Source organism: Triticum dicoccoides, chromosome 1B (assembly GCF_002162155.2).
Source record: "Triticum dicoccoides isolate Atlit2015 ecotype Zavitan chromosome 1B, WEW_v2.0, whole genome shotgun sequence".
NCBI lineage: Eukaryota > Viridiplantae > Streptophyta > Magnoliopsida > Poales > Poaceae > Triticum > Triticum dicoccoides.
The window spans coordinates 511843553-511862232 of NC_041381.1; the positions used below are offsets into that span (position 1 = coordinate 511843553).

The following is an 18680-nucleotide window of genomic DNA, read 5'->3' on the forward strand; positions in this document are numbered from 1 at the left end:
CTTCCTACTCCGCAAACATCAGAAGTCTCGTGGATGTGAGATCAAGTAAAATGAAGTTGGGACACATGAAGTCACATGATTGCCACGTAATTTTGACACAAATCCTCCCGGTGGCTATCAAGAATCTGATGGACACAGATATAAGAAACACACTCATTGACCTCTATGATTTCTTCAACAAACTATGGCAGAAAGTTGTAGATCCTGAAGAGTTGGATTATATGCAAGAGGATATTGCAAGAATATTGTCTAGCCTAGAGATGTTTTTCCCACCATCATTCTTTGATGTCATGGTCCATCTCATTGTGCAACTTGTCAATGAGATAAAGTATTGTGGTCCTGTGTTTCTTTGCAACATGTATCCCTTCGAGCGATTCATGGGAATACTGAAGTGCTATTATTGGAACGGAAGCCATCCAGAGACAAGCATCCTATAAGGTTATACTGTGGAGGAGGTGGTTGAGTTTTGCACCGAATACGTGAAACAAAGACCTATATGTTTGCCCCTCTCTCGCCACGAGGGAAGGCTAAAAGGTAAGACGGTCCTTGCTGGCTCGCAAAAGGCCAAACCCAGTGAATTGGCCGACAAATCCCATTTGACGGTACTGCTTAACAACCCAATTCTCAATGCTTATGCTGAAAACACTTGGCAAAGATATGCCAAAGCTTCTTACCAATGGTGTATCCATTAGATGTCGAGACGAAGGAGCACAATAAGGACTACGCCAGATGGCTGAAGAATCATTTGGCACAAGGATCCTGGATGAGATTGCAATGTGGTTGGTGCAAAATCCATCACCCATGGTGTTGATGTACCAATGGTATGTCATAAATGGCTACACGTTCTACACTGAGGAATGTGATGAGAAGACCTCATATCAGAACAACTTTGTTTGAATAGAATGCATGACTGTAGATGAAGCTGATAAAAGGGTATACTATGGAACCATCAAAGAGATTTGGGAGCTTTACTATGTGAAAGTTAAGGTGGCATTATTCAGGTGCACATGGATCCCTCTTAGTCAGGTAAAGGTTGATGATTGTAGGAAGACCTGTGTTAACAAGACAACGATGGCATAACACGCGGACCCATTCATTCTTGCCAGCGATGCTACCCAGATTTTCTATGTGAAAGACCCCTGTCATAAGAACTGCCATGTAGTGATGCATGGGAAGAGGAGGGTACTGGGCGTCAAGGATGTTGTTGATGAGGACGAGTACGATGAATTTACTGAGTTGCCAGCCAAGGGATCACGCACATTCCAAACAGAGAAGCGTAAAATCATCAGAAAACCTAAGTTCATTCGGCGTCAACCTAATGATCCCAGTTCCCCCATATACATGGGAATTAAGCCGTAAGAATAGTTTTTATGCCTAACCTGCAACTTAATTCGTTCAATTTAGAACTGTTGCGTGTACTGAATTATTGAGTTATGCCCGGTCTTCTGTTAATGTAAGAACCGTTAATATGTTGACCTTGATATGATGTCAGCTCAGGCAATGAATTTGAACTATTTATTAGTATTATACCGTAGAGGTCGCATACTCAATTGATCCCACTCCAGTATGTATGAATAGAAGATATGCAACCTGGTTTGCGAATAGCACACAGTTCATTCATGAAAGCCGTGTGCCGACCAAACTGCGCACGCGATCTAAGTCATGTGTTCTGATTGGTCAGAACCCAAACCCCACCGATCGTACGTCCGCACCATTGGATGCTCCCAGACCTAACGGCAATCCTCATCCCTTTCATCAGCACATGCAATTGCGGTTGGGATTTGATTTATATGCACAAAATGCATGATAAATTCAAAAATGTCTTAAATATAGTAAACAATACCTGAAATGCGCAAGAAAGTCAAACCCGTGGTATAATGGTGATTGCATACCATGGAAATTTTTATGACACCAAAACGATGAGGTCACCGGCCACTGGAGTTTGAATTGACACGTCTCCTTTTGGAAACCATGGTCCTTCTTGTGAGATGCTCCAGTTTCCAAGGAGCGATCATCAAAACTTGTGCCAAACTTTACCAAAAATTTTCCACGGGTTCATGAGAGCACACCACGGTCACACACCAATTTTCATGATGTCCGGACTCCATCTGAATTTCCTGTAATTAAAGTACCAACTAGGCCTACGCCAGTGGCCGCACCTCGCAGTCAAAATGTTTGAAACTTCTCGCTTCTCGGACAATGGATGAAAACTCGCAAAGCGACACACAAATGATTTGTACACATTCTTTTCTAACTAACACCCACATGTAGTTGTAGTAGGGTTTTGATTTTATATGCACTAAATGCTAGGTAAGTGCAAAAATGGCTTAAATATAGCAGACGAGCCCTAAAATGCGCCAGCAAATCAAACCTAGGGTATATCGGTGATTGTTTACCATGAATATTTTTTGTGGCGGAACGATGAACTCACCGATGATCGGAGTCTGAAATGCTGAGTCTCCTTATGGAAACTATGATCCTTCTCGTGAGATGCTCCGGTTTCGAAGGTGCGCGCATCAAAACTTGTGCCAAACTTTACCAAAAAATTTCCATGGGGTCGTGAGAGCACGCCAAGGTGACACACTGACTTTCGTTATTTCCGTACTCTATATGCATTTTCTGTAATTAAAATACCAACAAGGCCCATGCCTCTGGCCGCACCCTGCGGCTGAAATGTTTGAAAAAAACTCACAAAATGACACACAAATGATCTTGCTAACACCCAGTTTCGAAGGCTCCATGTAGTCTTAAGGTGCATGTGCCAGCGGCCGCTTCCTATGTGGTTGGACACACTGCCCTTTGCTGATTGCCGGAGGGAGAGAGGAGGTGCACTGCCCTTTGTAGATCGCCGGAGGGAGAGAGGAGGTGCTCTGCATGGAGCGTTGCAGTCCCTGGTGGCCCACCAGTGCAGCTCGGTTTGTGCACAAAAGTGCAATACTTTTTTTTATTTTTTGCCAGATAAAATGTCTTTGCATGGACTGCAAATCTGGGAAAAACAGAATATATGAGGTTCATTGTTTTTTGTATTTTCCTAAGGATAGGTAGTGCATTTCGGTTCAATGCCCTGATGCCTTGTTACTCAAAAAATAATATTGGAAACTGCACTTCAATATAAAAACTAGGAATGCCATGTGGTGCAATTTGGCTCGGTCACTGGTGTGAAATAAGCTGGGTGTAGCTATTTTGTTCTGCTCGTGGAGATGTATGCATGTTTCTAAAATGCGTGTGCCCGCGGTATAGCATGCTGCTGGCCTCCACTGTGCAGTACGGCTGGGCGTGCCATGTGGTTCGGCAGTGCTCTTCTGCACTTCACTGATTTTTGTGATTTCTGAAGATAAAAGAAAGTGCAAATGAAGTCTGCTATGGTTTGCTATTGAGGTTCATTTTACTCAATTTTGCAGGAAAGATGAAGTGATTTAGTTCTATTGGATGCCCCATTACTTAATTTTGTTGTTGTTAAAAACTGCACTCATTAGCTCATTGTAAAAGCTGCAATTCTTTACCGTCGTTTGGATGGTAGAGAGTGCAGATTCTGTGTGGAGCTGTGTATAACAATCAGATAGATGTGTATCTTTTGAAGCTCACTTTGTTCTCTGCCATGGTTTGCTATAAAACTTCTCTGATGTCCACTTGGTAAACACAAAACAAAAACATCTCTAAATAAGCTCGCTTCTATATTAGATGTAGTTCACTCGCTTGGTCAACGCGCGTAAAAAATTAATAAGTATGAAAAAAAGATAACAAAAACTCATGAGGTTCACTTTTGGTAGTGTTGCGGTTCATTTTCGGGAGTGTTGCGGTCCACTCTCGTTCAAAAAAGATTTAAAAAAACAACATAAACTTATGCGAGAAAAGTTTACGTCCGACAACAAAAAATTAAGAAGTTTGTTTGCCCGTCTGATGCAGTGCGGTTTTTAGTATGAAAGCAATGTGTTCTTCTATCCGATGCAGTACACACGACGATTTTGGTCTTGCGAAAAACAGAGTGTCCGTTTTTCGGTAAAATCAAAACTGCTCTTAAACCGTAAGGAATTAGAGAAAGTGTTCTACATAAAAAAGTTGCGTCTCGTCGATATCTTTCCAACGGCGTATGATTTGGATCATTCCGATCAGCGGTTTGTAAAAATTTCACAAAAAAAGGCCGTCGCCTCTCGTCGTCGCCGCATGATTTTCAAAATTAACTAAAAACCGTAAGGAATCTCAAAAACATTTCAACACATGAAAGTTGTGCCTCGTCCATAGCTTTCCAACGGCGAATCATATGCCTCGTTTCGAGAAACGGTTCAAAAACTGGAGCGAAAACAGTACGAAAATTGTAAAAAATTCAAAAAAACAGAATTCCGTGATTTACTAAATTTTAAACTGCTCTTAAACCGTAACAAATTAGTAAAAATAATAGATATGAAAAAGATGCGGCTCGACGAAATCTTTCCAACTCCGTATCATTTTCTTCATTCCGATGTGCGGTTTAGAAAAAATCGCGAAAATACGCTCGCTGCATCCCGTCTTGCGCGCACTGTTTTTGAAACTGCTCTTAAACCGCGATGAATTTCGAAAAGTGTTCAACATGACGAGACTGCGCATTTTCCATAGCTATCCAATGATATATTATACGCCTCGTTACGACAAACGGTTTAGAAACTGGAGCGAAAACAATGCCGAAAAAATGTATGCCGTTTTTTCTGGTGACATTGCAGTGCTCGTTTGATAGGGATGCAGTGCCATCGCGTTGAGCGTGCAGTGCGGAAGTGTTATCAGAATAACTTCTGCTAATATTAGCAGAATAGACCGGTTGTATATATATTAGTGACATTATTATGATCCCAAGATCAGAATAACTATTCTGACCATAGCGCCCCTATATAGCGCCATGGAGATCCTCCCGAACTCTCGAACGGTAGCGAAAAAAAACACCGACCTGGACCACTCTCCCAGCCCATCCCCCACCCGATCCCCACCTTCCCGCCCCCTGATGCGGCTAGAAACTGTGTTGATATTTCCCCAAAGAGGAAGGGATGATGCAGCACATCTACGATAGGTATTTCCCTCAGTTATGAAACCAAGGTATCAATCCAGTAGGAGGACCAAGCCAGGATATGTAAACGGTACCTACACACAAAGAACAAATAGTGGCAACCTGACGTGTAAGAAGGGTTGTCAATCCCTCTCGGGCAAATGATTGGTAAATGCCAGAATAACGACAAATAAAATTCAGCAAGGTATTTTTGGGTTTTTGGTAATATAGATCTAAAAATAAAACATGCAAATAAAGAAAAAGGCAAATAGCAACGTAGATCTGAAAGTATATGACAGGAAAATAGACCCGGGGGCCGTAGATTTCACTAGTGGCTTCTCTTGAGAAAATAGCACACGGTGGGTAAACAAATTATTGTTGGGCAATTGATAGAAGATCGGATAATTATGATGATATCCAAAGTGCCACATCAGCCTCTCAGCAGGCGGCAGACTTCTTCCACGCTTGCACTCGGCCGTGATCTCATTGAGTCGAGTCATCATTGACTCAAGATCAATCTGGAGTGTATCCTCCGACAATAATTATTTGCCTATCTTTGCCATCGTGGCCCTCGGACGAGTAATGTACCCCTGGACATCATTGAGACAAGCTTCAAGTCGCAGCATGTTCAGAGCCACTGCGTCCTTGACGAGTGGCTTGGTGGGATCCAGGTCCGTCTCGATCCGATTAGTCTCCAGCTCAAAGTTCTGACAGAATTCTGTACGAAGAGGAAAGGAAATATTGGTTATGCCACTGCTTTCGAGGTTCACAGACATTCACTAGAGCAAAGAGAGCTACCTTCAAGCATGCCGTACATCTTCTTCACAAAGCCTCCCAAATACTTCTCCAACGCGTCCCTCCTCTAGGTGAGCTGGTCCACCTTATCGTTCAAAGCTGTCTTCTCTAACTCAAAGGCACTCGCCTGATCCTCAATTTTCTTGGCCAGCTCGGCGGCCTCCTTCTTCGCTTCTTCAACAACAGTCTTCAAAGATACATTTTCATCTTCCAACTTCCGACTGAGGCTAGCTTTGCCTCAGCGGCCTCGGCCTTCTCCTTAGCCACCTTCTGCGCCCCCGCGAGTGCTTTATCCTTCTAGAGCCTGCTTCATTTTGTCTAAACAAACAACATTCCCGAGTCATGCTTGAAGCTGACGGTTCTCACTATGCACATCTATTCGAGTAAAACTACTCGGTTCAAAGGACGGAAAGGAAGGGCAATGGTTAATGCAGTCGACGAGAATTACGTCCCATGGTCTTCACTTCCGCCTTGGCGTGAGCCAGGTTCCTTTTCTCCAGTTCCAGATCCAGTTGGAGCTGGATCTTCTCCTTCTCCAAAGCAACATATTGGGTCCCGAGCTCGTAGGTTTTCTAAAATCAACAAAAAAACAATTCAATCGGTGACAAGGAAAGATTCCCAAATGTTTCTCTACTTCTGAGTGGAGAAGAACAAATACAGTTGATAACAAATTCTCAGACCCCCATCGAATCAAACACTCGACAGCGGTCTTGGGGACTACACCAAGTGGTTGCACTCAGCGTGCCCCCACTGGATCAATTTCCACTACCGGTCTGAGTGAGAGCTACAAGCAAAATATTCTAAGACCCCTGCCGAATCGGACATTCGACGGCGGTCTCGGGGACAACACCTAGTGGGTGCACTCAGCATGCCCCCACTGGATCCATTTCCACTCGGCCTCAGCCTGGCTGGTCCGAGTGAAGAGCTACAAGTAAACATATTCTAAGACCCCTGCCGAATCAAACATTCGACGGCGGTCTCGGGGACTACACCCAGTGGGTGTGGGTACACTCAGTGTGCCCCCACTGGATCCATTTCCACTCGGCCTCAGCCTGATTGGTCCGAGTGAAAAACTACGAACAAATGAGTACTGACGTCATAGGTCAAAAACACCCGGTGGGTGTACAGAATCAAGATGGAGAGGAAAAACCCCAATCATAAATCAACTTACAATCACACTTACTCAAACATTCGCCTGAAGAGCTGCACTGGCATCATAAGCCAGTTTGCTGGCTTCATATGTCTCCTTCGGACGTTCCATCATCAGATTAGCCTAAATCATGGCTTCTTTGCTGGCCCCAGCTTGGTCTTCAGGAACATAATGCAGAGTGAACACATTAGGCGGAAGAGTCGGTGACGCAGCCAGAGGGATCAACACTTGAGGTTGACCAGTCGGTCCCAAAGCAGACAAGACCAAAGGTGAAGCAGACGACCAAGGAGTAGCAGAGATAGCACCAGCCCAAGACGAACCACCTTGCTCCTGAGATACAGCTACAGGCGGCACATGAGACGTTTGGCCCGACGGCACTCTCCTAGTGAAGCTGCGGGAGACGGTCGACGTTCTACCCTCTCCTCCTGTGTCCTTCTGAGGCTCGTCTTCGTCCTCGTCCGCAAGGTGGATGATGTCTGTTGGCTCTGCAGTCATTCGACAACAACAACTCAATCGACCATTTAAATGACCAGTGAGACAGAACAAAGTGAAAACTGGTCATACCTGGTCGGGAAGTGGCTGCGTCTGCAGTATCCATCTCTGGATGTTCCTTATCAATCTGCATGGGCGATGTCACAGAAGTAGCAGCTCTGGCATACAAATCTCACTCGGTCAATAAAACAATGAAGATATGCAACAACAAGGAAGATGGAAAGAACACTCACGTTGAGGCAATAGGCACGGTGACCTTTATTCTGGGTAGAGCCTTTCGAGGCTTCGGTGGAGCAACCTTAAGCTGCTTCGCAGTCTTCTCAATTGGATCCAGAGTCGTCGTCCGAGTATGCTTTGAGTTCCTGACACTCGACGTCGAGGCCTTGCCCTGGCTGACAGTCAGATCTTGGTTCGCTTTGGTACGACGCTCGGTGCGCGAGGATATTTGACTTCTTCGCAGTCCTTTGAGTCGTCACGGTTATCCTCAATATCTTCAGCATAGCTGCCTCCAGCACTCCCACCTTCACTCTTAGCACCTTCTGCAAGCTATTCTCTGTTTGGCACAGGTGAAAACATCTTCATGAATTCCTGTGAAGTACAAAAATCAGATTCAGTCGGTTCATCAATCCAGTCGGATATTGGAAACAAAAGATAAAATATTCGATGGAGCCATGCCTCACCTCCCCTAGTAGGTGCTCGGCATTGAAGGGCAACATCCACCTGGATCCATGAGGGTTGTCGTGAGCCCCGGTGTTGCTGCTAAGCCACTGTTTCACGGTTTCATCCTTGACCTCCTCTGGGTGGGTCCGAGTGGAGTCGTCTGGACCTGTATACAACCACATAGGATAGTCGCGTGCTTGCAGACGCTGAATCCACCGACTGAGGAATACCTCCAACAGATCCAAGCCTGTCACTCCGCCTCGGATTAACTTGACTACAAATTCTACCAAGACTGCTACTTCAGCTTTGTCCTCCTCGGCCAGGATCAGTGAGCGGGGAGCGTTGATCTTTGCTGATGTGTAAGGAGGAAGTCCAGTCGACGAACCAGAGGATGGAATGTCACTGAAGTAAAACCAGGTCGATTGCCAACCTCTAATGGACTCAGGACAGATCATGGAGGGGAATGCGCTCCTGCCTCTCATCTGGACACCTAGACCACCACACAGCTGAACCACATGGGTCCTTTCGTCACTCGGATTCGCTTTCTTGACCGACTAAGAACGACATGTGAAGATATGCTTGAACAACCCCCAGTGGGGATGAAAAGCCAAGACATTTCACACATGGAAACGAAGGTATCAAGATACGAAATGGTGTTCGGGGGAAGATGATGAAGCTGGGTGCTAAAGAAATTAAGGAACCCATGAAAAAATGGATGAGGGGGCAGGGAGAAACCTCTCTCCACATGGGTGAAAAGGAGAACCTGCTGTTTAGGCCGCGGCACGGGCTCGACCTCTCCTTCCTTGGGCAGCCTCCAGGAGCCTGGGACCAGTAGGCCATTAGCGGCGAGCCCATCGAGGTCCTCGGACGTGACCGTCGACGGCAGCCAGTCGCCCAGGATCCAGCCCGGCGGTGGCGCGGCCCGAGAGCTCGGTGCCTTCTTCCGTTTGGTTGCCTTCTTCGCACTCTCTAGTTCCGTTGTCTTGTCCTTCACCATCTCCGCGGTGGTCATCGGTGTTGAGCGGATCCGCACAATGCGGTGGCGGAATAGGAGGAGAGATGAGCGAAAAGGAGGAAAAGGAGGATACTGTTTCACTCTTCGGTCGCGTCGCCTCTTATAGCAGCGCATCTGAGTCGCCGGCAACTAGGCCCACGAGATCCCGGTGCATATCGTTGAGCGGAGAAGGCGCAGTACGTGGCGATAAAGGTGGAGCAAAAATTGAGGAGCCCCTCCCCACTTGCCCCACTTACAGCATAGTTGCCGATCCGCGCGCTTCTCCAAATTTTTGAATCCCGTGGAATCCGGGCTTGACAGAACGATCAATTGCGTCGGAAGATCCCCTTGTTCGTTCGGGTCCGACCCAATGTTCGGGATCACTCAGTCACACATCAAGCCAGAATCGATTAGGGCAATTGACAATGAATTAAAGTAACGCGGGTGTCTGCAGGGCTCTAAAGTGCCTCCGAGGCACTGAGTCTAGCCAGAACTCGCACCAATCCTTTTCACTCAAACCCTGATCCATTCGGGGGCTAATGACGAGGACATGTACCTAGGGTAGGGTCCCAGGCTGACCTACATGCCCTACCCAAGGGTATTACATACAAGAATCAAAGACCTACAAAGTTAGAAAGGAGGCACCGACTGGAATGACCACAACGTAAAAGTCACTCGAACACATGATCCACTCGAAAACTTCTCCACCACTCGACCGCCCCTAATCACTCGGAGTACCAAGCGTCACTCAAAGGCAGAAGACCTAGAGCCACCCTCGGATGGCAATGTTCGAGCAATCAGTTCGTCACCATAAAGAGCATCAAATACATACGTTATGAATAAAGCTCGCACCCTTTACTTCTCCATTTAACCCTTGGGTAATGAGGCATTCACGAGGGGACATAAGACTCTATATAAGCCACCCCTCTGCTTCTACACAAGGGTTCGCAACCTCTATAACACATCACACACTATAAGAAAGCTCCTGCGGCACCGAGACGTTGGGTCTCCTATTCCGAGAGGGTCCTGAACTCGTAAATCCTAGTGTACAACCACACCATAGCTAGACTCTGCCCTCTCATACGTACCCCCATTCTCTACTTTCAGATCTGTTCCCACGACACATACTTGGCCCCCAAGTCAGCATGGTGGAGGTTAAGATTGGATCTACCTCATGTAAAACCCTAGCGCTTACAGTACATGTAAGGTGAGGGCTATGGGGGCTCTTAGATCGATCAACCCAGGTAGACCCAAACTCTCAGAAGCAATAGTTCCCCCCATTGTAATCCCTAGCATGAGGTATATCCACCATGAATACAAACACAAAGTACAATGCGGGGTATTACTCATCGCTAGAGGCCCAAACCTTGATAAATTGTGTGTACAGGCTCTGTTCTGGTACTTCCGGTCACACTTACCACCCTACCGAGTGTACTGATGACTTTCCAAGCCGGCACCTACAACCATAAAGAAAGCATTAATGTAGACTACATTCAATACAGAAGTCGACATACAACAATTGGGTAGCAATGACGCACACATTATTACAAAAGGCGACATTATTTGACTACATATTTTGATAAACTAAGAAATGACGAATAAGTATGATGTACTTTTGTTATTGCTGCATATCCAATATCTATATGCTTGAATTTATTAGGAAAGATCGGATACGACATAACCTGAAAATTTATTCCAATTAATCTGCTTTACATGGACAGTTGGATCCCATATCGACATGGTACAAATACATTGCTCTTCTCCCTCGCCCTCCCATACATACATTTAGAGTCCACACTTTCCCTTCTGTTATGGCACCCAACTCTCCTTGGTCTGCCATGAAGGCGACAGTAGAGGTAGAGGACCAAGAGCCAGTCATCACTGGGTTCAACAACAACGACCGTAGCTACAATGGTGTCAATCACGACAAGAACAAGAAGCCTGACAGTTTGGAGCTCCGCCTATGGTGGCCTTGTGAGACTATGCAACAGGTATGTATTTGTGTGTTTATCTTGTAGTGGATATGCCTATGATGCAGTGTTAAGAGAGGAATTGAATGGTCCAAAGGAGTAGGAGGTCACAATTCGCCATAAATGACACCAATTTGTGTTTTTTCTCCATAGGAGGATATACGAGTCATGGAGGAAGGCAAGAAGGTGACGATGCCAGTGGGGAACAAGGTGAAGGTGCCAGAGAATGGGATGTCCATCCGTCAATCGGTGATCGTACCAAGCGCCAGAAAGTATTGGACCGACGATGAACATATGTAATTGATTTTTGCATACTTCCTCCTTTGTCATCAAATTCCTACAATCAAACTAATTTATGAAGAATAGTCCCAGAATTGACTTATGAGATGGGATGTTTTTTCCGTTGTACTTCTAAATATAAAAATTAAATGCTTTGGTTTCACATTTATGGGAATGATAATTTTTTTAGTCAACTTGTGTTCATCCTTTTATTTGTCCTATCAAGTTTATGTTTAAAAATGGTACTTTCAGTTGATTCTATAATCTTTTACTAGATTGTTCAGCTTCCTTATAAAGTTAATGGAATTGGTATTTTCCTAAATGGATAGCATGATTCAATAGTTTGTCTTGCTAAAATATGTTATAATTGCAAGTATAAACATGATATGACTATTAGACATCAGTATGGCCATAGTAATTATTCAATGCTTACTCATGTTCACTCATTTGCTTTCATGTATTAAATCCTAGAATCATATAATCAAACAGTTGTCATTGACATGGTTAGAGTGAGTGCATATGTTTCTATATGAAAATATTTGTATGTTTCACATATCAAACTATTTCATTTACTAATTTTAATTTTTATGTGAAAAATATCTATTTATGTGTCTACACATATCTAAAAACTATGTTTATTAGGTACAAGCTACCTCTACTAATGAATGAATAGTGTGTAGCTCTTTCAATAGACTAACTTATTTTCATATCTAACATGGTTATGCAAGGCTCTTTCTCCAAGGATTGGGTGCCTATGGGCGTGGAAAATGGAAGGAAATATCCACACACTTTGTCACCACCAAGACTCCCGTGCAGGTTTCAAGCCACGCACAGAAGTACTTCAGGAGGATAAAGAAAGGAGCATTGGAAAGGCAACGCTACAGCATCAACGACCTAGAGCTCAAAATTGTCAAACCATGGACAATCATAAATAACTCTAGTGCCTAATGATCTCTCATCTTTGATGATGCTGATAACTAGAACCAAAGTTTCTGCATGAAAATCAGCATTAAGCCAAGTCCTCAGCCTGAATAAGATCGCTCAGTTCTAGTACCATTCTCAAGGACAAAGCCTCCAAAAAATAGTAATTTGTTGAAGAGAATATGTCTCGGTTACTATAATGGGAGAGTCGACCATATTGTGTGTTACTATTTACTATCTTTATATGAATATTGGAGTTAAACTTTATGTGGTATCAATACAAATATGTGTTTTTTTACTCTAATAGATGTCCACTGTGTTAACTACTTACTACATTCATTGGCAATATAAATTTTAGGGACACCTAGTCATATTTAAATGACACAAGTGGCTTAAATTTTTTTCACATTTGAAGCATCCTTTTATTTTATAGTTTCTTGGTATTATAGTCCGTTGTTCAATTCAGTTTTTTTACGCTCCTAGACATCAATTATGCATTTTGGTTTGGTTCTTCATACTCAAAGGATATAAATTAGAGTAAATAGGATGCAACTCCTCCCGCACTTGGATTCGCCCCCCCCCCACACACACACAAGGAAAGGGGGGCACCAACTCCTCTTGGGCCCTTGTGGCCCAAGTTACCTTCCACCTCTTGGCCATTTATGGCCAGTTGATTATTAATTAGATATAAAAGCCTTCTAACAATTACTAGAGACTTTTATATATAATTTGACATCACCAAGAACATTTTCCACCTATATATTAATTATCAATAATACCCGGTATTACCCCATAAACTGTGAAACCCTTCGGGTGACCCCGAAATGCTTCTGGTTCCTCTTGGAACTATTCCGAATATTAATGAAACAATTCCACAAATAAATCCTCCATAATCTTGTCCTACTAACACTCAAAAGATCATGATTACCTTAAGATTGTGAACCCGTAGGTTCTGTAAATCATAGATATGAATGAAACTCCTTCGATTAATAGCCGATAGTGGAATTGTGGATGTCCATATCAATCTCTATATTTACATGAATGAAATTCAAGTGAACCTTTTTTTTATCATGTGATGTCCCCTTTGCTTCGCGATATCTATAAAACCCGGGGTGCATCGATATGCTCCTGAGTTGGTAAACGTTGCATGGAAAACAAAAAAAATTCTACACACACGCAAGATCTATCCATGGAGATGCATAGCAACAAGAGGGGAGAGTGTGTCTACATACCCTCGTAGACCGTAAGCGGAAGCGTTTATTAACACGGTTGATGTAGTCAAACCTCTTTGAGATCCAACCAATCAAGTACCGAACGTACAACACCTCCGCGTTCAGCACACGTTCATCTCGGTGACGTCCTTGCCTTCTTGATCTAGCAAGACGGCCGAAGTAGTCGATGAGTTTTGGCAGCATGATGGCGTGGTGACAGTGATGGTGAATTCATTCCCACAGGGCTTCACGGAGCACTACGAAAAAACGACGCAAGACTAAATTGTGGAGAGGGGTGTCGCACATGACTAAGATATTATCGTGGGTGTTGTGTGGCGCCCCTCCCTATCATATATATAGGTGGGGGAGGGGAGGCAACCTTGGGTGTGCCCCAAGGTGGCCAGCCAGCCCCCTTGGGCGCCTACCCTTTGGCGCCCCCCTTCCTTGTTTGGCGCCAGGGAGAACGCAGGAGGAGGTGGCGCCCCTACCTTTCTCCCATGAGGAGGGGAAGGCAGGAGGGGCTAGCCCCCCTTCTTTTCTCTAGGGCCGGCGGAGAGGGAGAGGGTGCGCCAGCCCCCTTGTGGGCTGGTGTGTGCCTCCCCTTGGCCCATTAAGCCCATAGACCTCTCGGGACCCCTTCCGGTGATCCGATGAATACAAGTTCACTTTGAAACCTTTCCGGTGTCCGAATAGCATCCTCCTATATATCAATCTTTACCTCCGGACCATTCTGGAGCTCCTTGTCATGTCCGTGATCTCATCCGGGAGTCCGAAAAATATTCGGTCACCAAATCGCATAACTCATATAACACTATATCGTCAACGAACGTTAAGCGTGCGGACCCTACGGGTTCAAGAACTATGTAGACATGATCGAGACACCTCTCCGGTCAATAACCAATAACGGAACCTAGATGCCCATATTGGTTCCTACATTTTATACGAAGATCATTATCTGTCGAACCGTTATGACAACATACGTAATTCCCTTTGTCTGTCGGTATGTTACTTGCCCGAGATTTGATCGTTGGTATCTCCAAACCTAGTTCAATCTCGTTACGGGCAAGTCTCTTTACTTGTTCTGTAATACATCATCTTGTAACTAACTCCTTAGTCATTTTTCTTGCAAGCTTCTTGTGATGTATATTACTGAGAAGGCCCAGAGATACCTCTCCGATACACCGAGTGACAAATCCTAATCTTGATCCATGCCAACTCAACAGACACCTTCAGAGATACCTGTAGAGCATCTTTATGAGCACCCAGTTATGTTGTGACGTTTGATAGCACACAAGGTATTCCTACGGTATCCGTGACTTGCATGATCTCATAGTCGAAGAAATACTTATTTGACTTTAAGAAAGCAATAGCAATAAACTGAACGGTCATATGATAAGCTAATAGATGGGTCTTGTCCATTGCATCATTCGCCTAATGATGTGATCCCGTTATCAAGTGACAACACATGTCTATGGTTAGGAAACCTTAACCATCTTTTGATCAATGAGCTAGTCTAGTAGAGGCTCACTAGGGACACGGTATTTGTTTATGTATCCACACATGTATTTAAGTTTCCGGTCAATACAATTCTAGCATGAATAATAAACCTTTATCATAAATAAGGAAATATAATAATAACAACTTTATTATTGCCTCTAGGGCATATTTCCATCAGTCTCCCACTTGCACTAGAGTCAATAATCTCGTTCACATTGCCATGTGATTAACACCCATAGTTCACATCACCATGTGACTAACACCCAAAGAGTTTACTAGAGTCAATAATCTAGTTCACATTGCCATGTGATTAACACCTAAAGAGTACTAAGGTGTGATCATGTTTTGCTTGTGAGAGAGGTTTAGTCAACGGGTCTGCCACATTCAGATCTGTATGTATTTTGCAAATTTCTATGCCTACAATGCTATGCATGGAGCTACTCTAGCTAATTGTTCCCACGTTCAATACATATCCAGATTGAGACTCAGAGTCATCTGGATCAGTGTTAAATCTTGCATCGACGTAACCATTTATGATGAACCCTTTATCACCTCCATAACCGAGAAACATTTCCTTAGTCCTCTTTAGGCACCTAAGGATAATTTTGACTAATGTCTAGTGATCCACTCCTGGATCACTATTATACCCCCTAGCCAAATTCATGGCAAGGCAAACAACAAGTCTGGTACACAGCATGGCGTACTTTATAGAACCTATGGCTGAGGCATAGGGAATGACTTTCACACTCTCTCTATCTTCTATTGTGGTCGAGCTTTGAGTCTTACTCAACTTCGCACCTTGTAACACAGGCAAGAACATTTTCTTTGACTGATACATTTTGAACTTCTTCAAAACTTTGTCAAGGTATGTGCTTTGTGAAAGTCCTATTAAGCATCTCGATCTATCCCTATAGATCTTGATGCCCAATATAAAGCAGCTTCACCGAGGTCTTTCTTTGAAAAGTTCTTATTCAAGTACCCTTTTATGCTATCCAGAAATTCTATATAATTTCGAATCAACAATATGTCATCCACATATAATATCAGAAATGCTATAGAGCTCCCATTCACTTTCTTGTAAATACAGGCTTCACCATAAGTCTATATAAAACCATATGCTTTGATCACCTCATCAAAGCGTATATTCCAACTCTGAGATGCTTGCACCAGTCCATAGATGGATCGCTGGAGCTTACACACTTCGTTAGCAATTTTAGGATTGACAAAACCTTCAAGTTGCATCATATACAACTCTTATTTAAGAAATCCATTAAGGAATGCAATTTTGACATCCATTTGCCAGATTTCGTAATCATAAAATGCAGCAATTGCTAACATGATACAGACAGACTTAAGCATCGCTACGGGTGAGAAAGCTCATCGTAGTTGTAACAGCCCCAAAATTGGGTTATCAATTTTTGAGCTGTTATTCCTTCCTGGCACTCATTTTCAAAATCTTTCTCCTGAGTTTGTTGGATGACTCTGAGAATTCTTGTCATTTCCAACCTTTCAAAACTTGCTCATGTCTTTTTCAGTGGGCAAGACCTCATTTGAATCAGCTCAAACCCTATCAAACCCTAATTCCAAATTTTTGGAATTTGATCATGACCTTTGTGATTACAAAGGATCTATCATTTTCCTTGATCTGTTGATCATCCCATCTGTTCCCAGAGATCCTCATATCCTTCTCAACCTTGGATATGCAAAAATATTGCCAAGTCCCATGCAATAATTTGAATTATGATTTATTCCTTTTCTTGCCTTCCCGAGGAATAAAATCCAAAGGCATAGCTAGCCATCTCCTAAATTCATGTGAATTGGTGGAGTTGATATTTATGCCTAATCCAAGCTCTGGCAATTATATTGGCCATAGTTTAATAAGGGAAATTGCTTTTTTCCTATTTGATGCCAATATTGCATTTCTGCCATTTTTTAAAGGAACTACTATTTTTATAGCAGAGAAAATTCCCACATAAACTGTGGAGCTTGTCCTTGCTATATAATCAATAGTTCCATTCTTGTCTCATGTTTCACGGATCAAAATTGGGCACATGATCCAATGCAAGTTTCTGCCTTCTCTAAAATTTTGCAAAGGAAGTGCTTTATTCCTAATTCCTTTTGAGTTGCAATTTGGCAGGGTGATTTACCTTGATAAATCACCCATGGATACCAAAGATGAGCTCAATCCATTCATCCTAGCTCCCTGTGCAATTTTTCATAGTTTCTGACCACCAACTTTGTGAAGGAAGTACCTTCATAGAGTTTACAAATGGGATGAAACTTTGCAATCCTGTCAAGTATCCCAAATCATTAGCCTCCACCCAAATTCAGCTAATTTCATTGATCTATGTGAGCACAGGAGCAATTCTTGTTTTCTGTCCAAATTTTCAGTTTGTGAAGCAAGTATATTTTATCTTGCTCCCTTATGGCTGGAAATATTCCCAAGCCTTGTCCTATAACCCACCAAGAGTTTGGATCATTTCATGTAGCCAATATTCCCCTAGATTCTTCCCAAGTTTCTGGTCAGAAGTGATGCTTGTGAAACAGGTACCAATTTGGCAAGTCCTTTTGGTATGATCTTTTTGTAGCATCTAAATATGACCAAATCATGAAGATTTGCCTAGTGGGAGCCAAATCCAACACTCCTAGTGAGTGTTTCTTCCTCTTTTGTTTTTTGGACCAAATTTGGCAGTTGCACTGCAACTATGCTAAATACTTGTCCAAATGTCCTCATAATTCCCAGGATCGTAGTCCTTGCTACCCTAAACCTCCCAGACATCACGCTTAGTCCTTAATGTGTCTAGTTTGATCACCAAGATGTGGCCAAGTTTGCAACAGCAAACTTGTCGAGCCTGTTTCCCTCCGCTCCCTACACTTCTACCCGTTCCATCACCTCCGTTGTAATGAGCCTTGGAAGGACTCCACTACTCACAAGGTTTGGCACGATGTAGGTGGCCAGAGCGTGCAGTGCCCGTGGTGATCACGAGTGGTGCCAGCCAAATCGGTGGTCTAGTTCCTGTTGGCCACAGTAGAGCAACTCCAGCTGGCTCTGGATCGTCCAAGCTTGTCAACCATCTCAGCCTCATCGTCGCCTTGCGCCTTGACCCGTTTCCCCCTTCGTTTGCGTCCTCGTTCAGCCGTCGCCATCGCTGAACACAGTACGCGTCCGTGCACCATCGCTTCCTCGCTTCTGTCTTCTTCTTCCTCTTGTCTCCGAGCTCGGCTTGACTCCGTGACTCCTCTGGCGCTCGTCCGCGTCCTCGTCGTCACCTTGCCGGCTCTCCCCGTGACCCTTGGCCACGTGTGTGCGTCGCCGGCGCACGGACACATAGCCAAGCCGCATGTTACCTCGTCCCTCCCTCTAGAGCTCGTCCCCGCGGCTATAAGTAGAGCCCTCGAGCCCCTAGCAGTCCACAGCGCCTCCCCGGGCCAACCATCCATCCCCGGAGCTCATCCCCGACCCCAACCATCGCCATGGCCGCCGCCTCGGGTTCCTCTTGATTCCCAGCTCCTGAGCACCCCCGAGCCCCGTGCACACCCTGGATGGAGGCACCGCACTCCGGCGACCCTCCCTGGCTCGCCGCCCACCTCATTCCCCCATCGGAGCCACCCAATCACCGAGCCCCGCGTCCACTGTCCCCGCGAGACGCTGTCGCCCTGCTGCTTCCCGGCGCCCGTGCTTGGCCTGGACGGAAGC

At 44.4% G+C, this 18680-nt stretch overlaps 1 protein-coding gene across 1 annotated transcript; it reads left to right on the plus strand.

The window, feature by feature from the left end:
* The first annotated feature begins 10912 nt into the window (after positions 1-10912).
* Positions 10913-12480, plus strand: LOC119307580 (myb-like protein J). The gene is made up of 3 exons (XM_037583661.1): positions 10913-11096; positions 11229-11371; positions 12083-12480. Exons 1-3 carry the CDS (start codon positions 10917-10919, stop codon positions 12300-12302), a joined length of 543 nt encoding a protein of 180 aa, XP_037439558.1. The 5' UTR covers positions 10913-10916; the 3' UTR covers positions 12303-12480.
* Positions 12481-18680: the final 6200 nt, after the last annotated feature.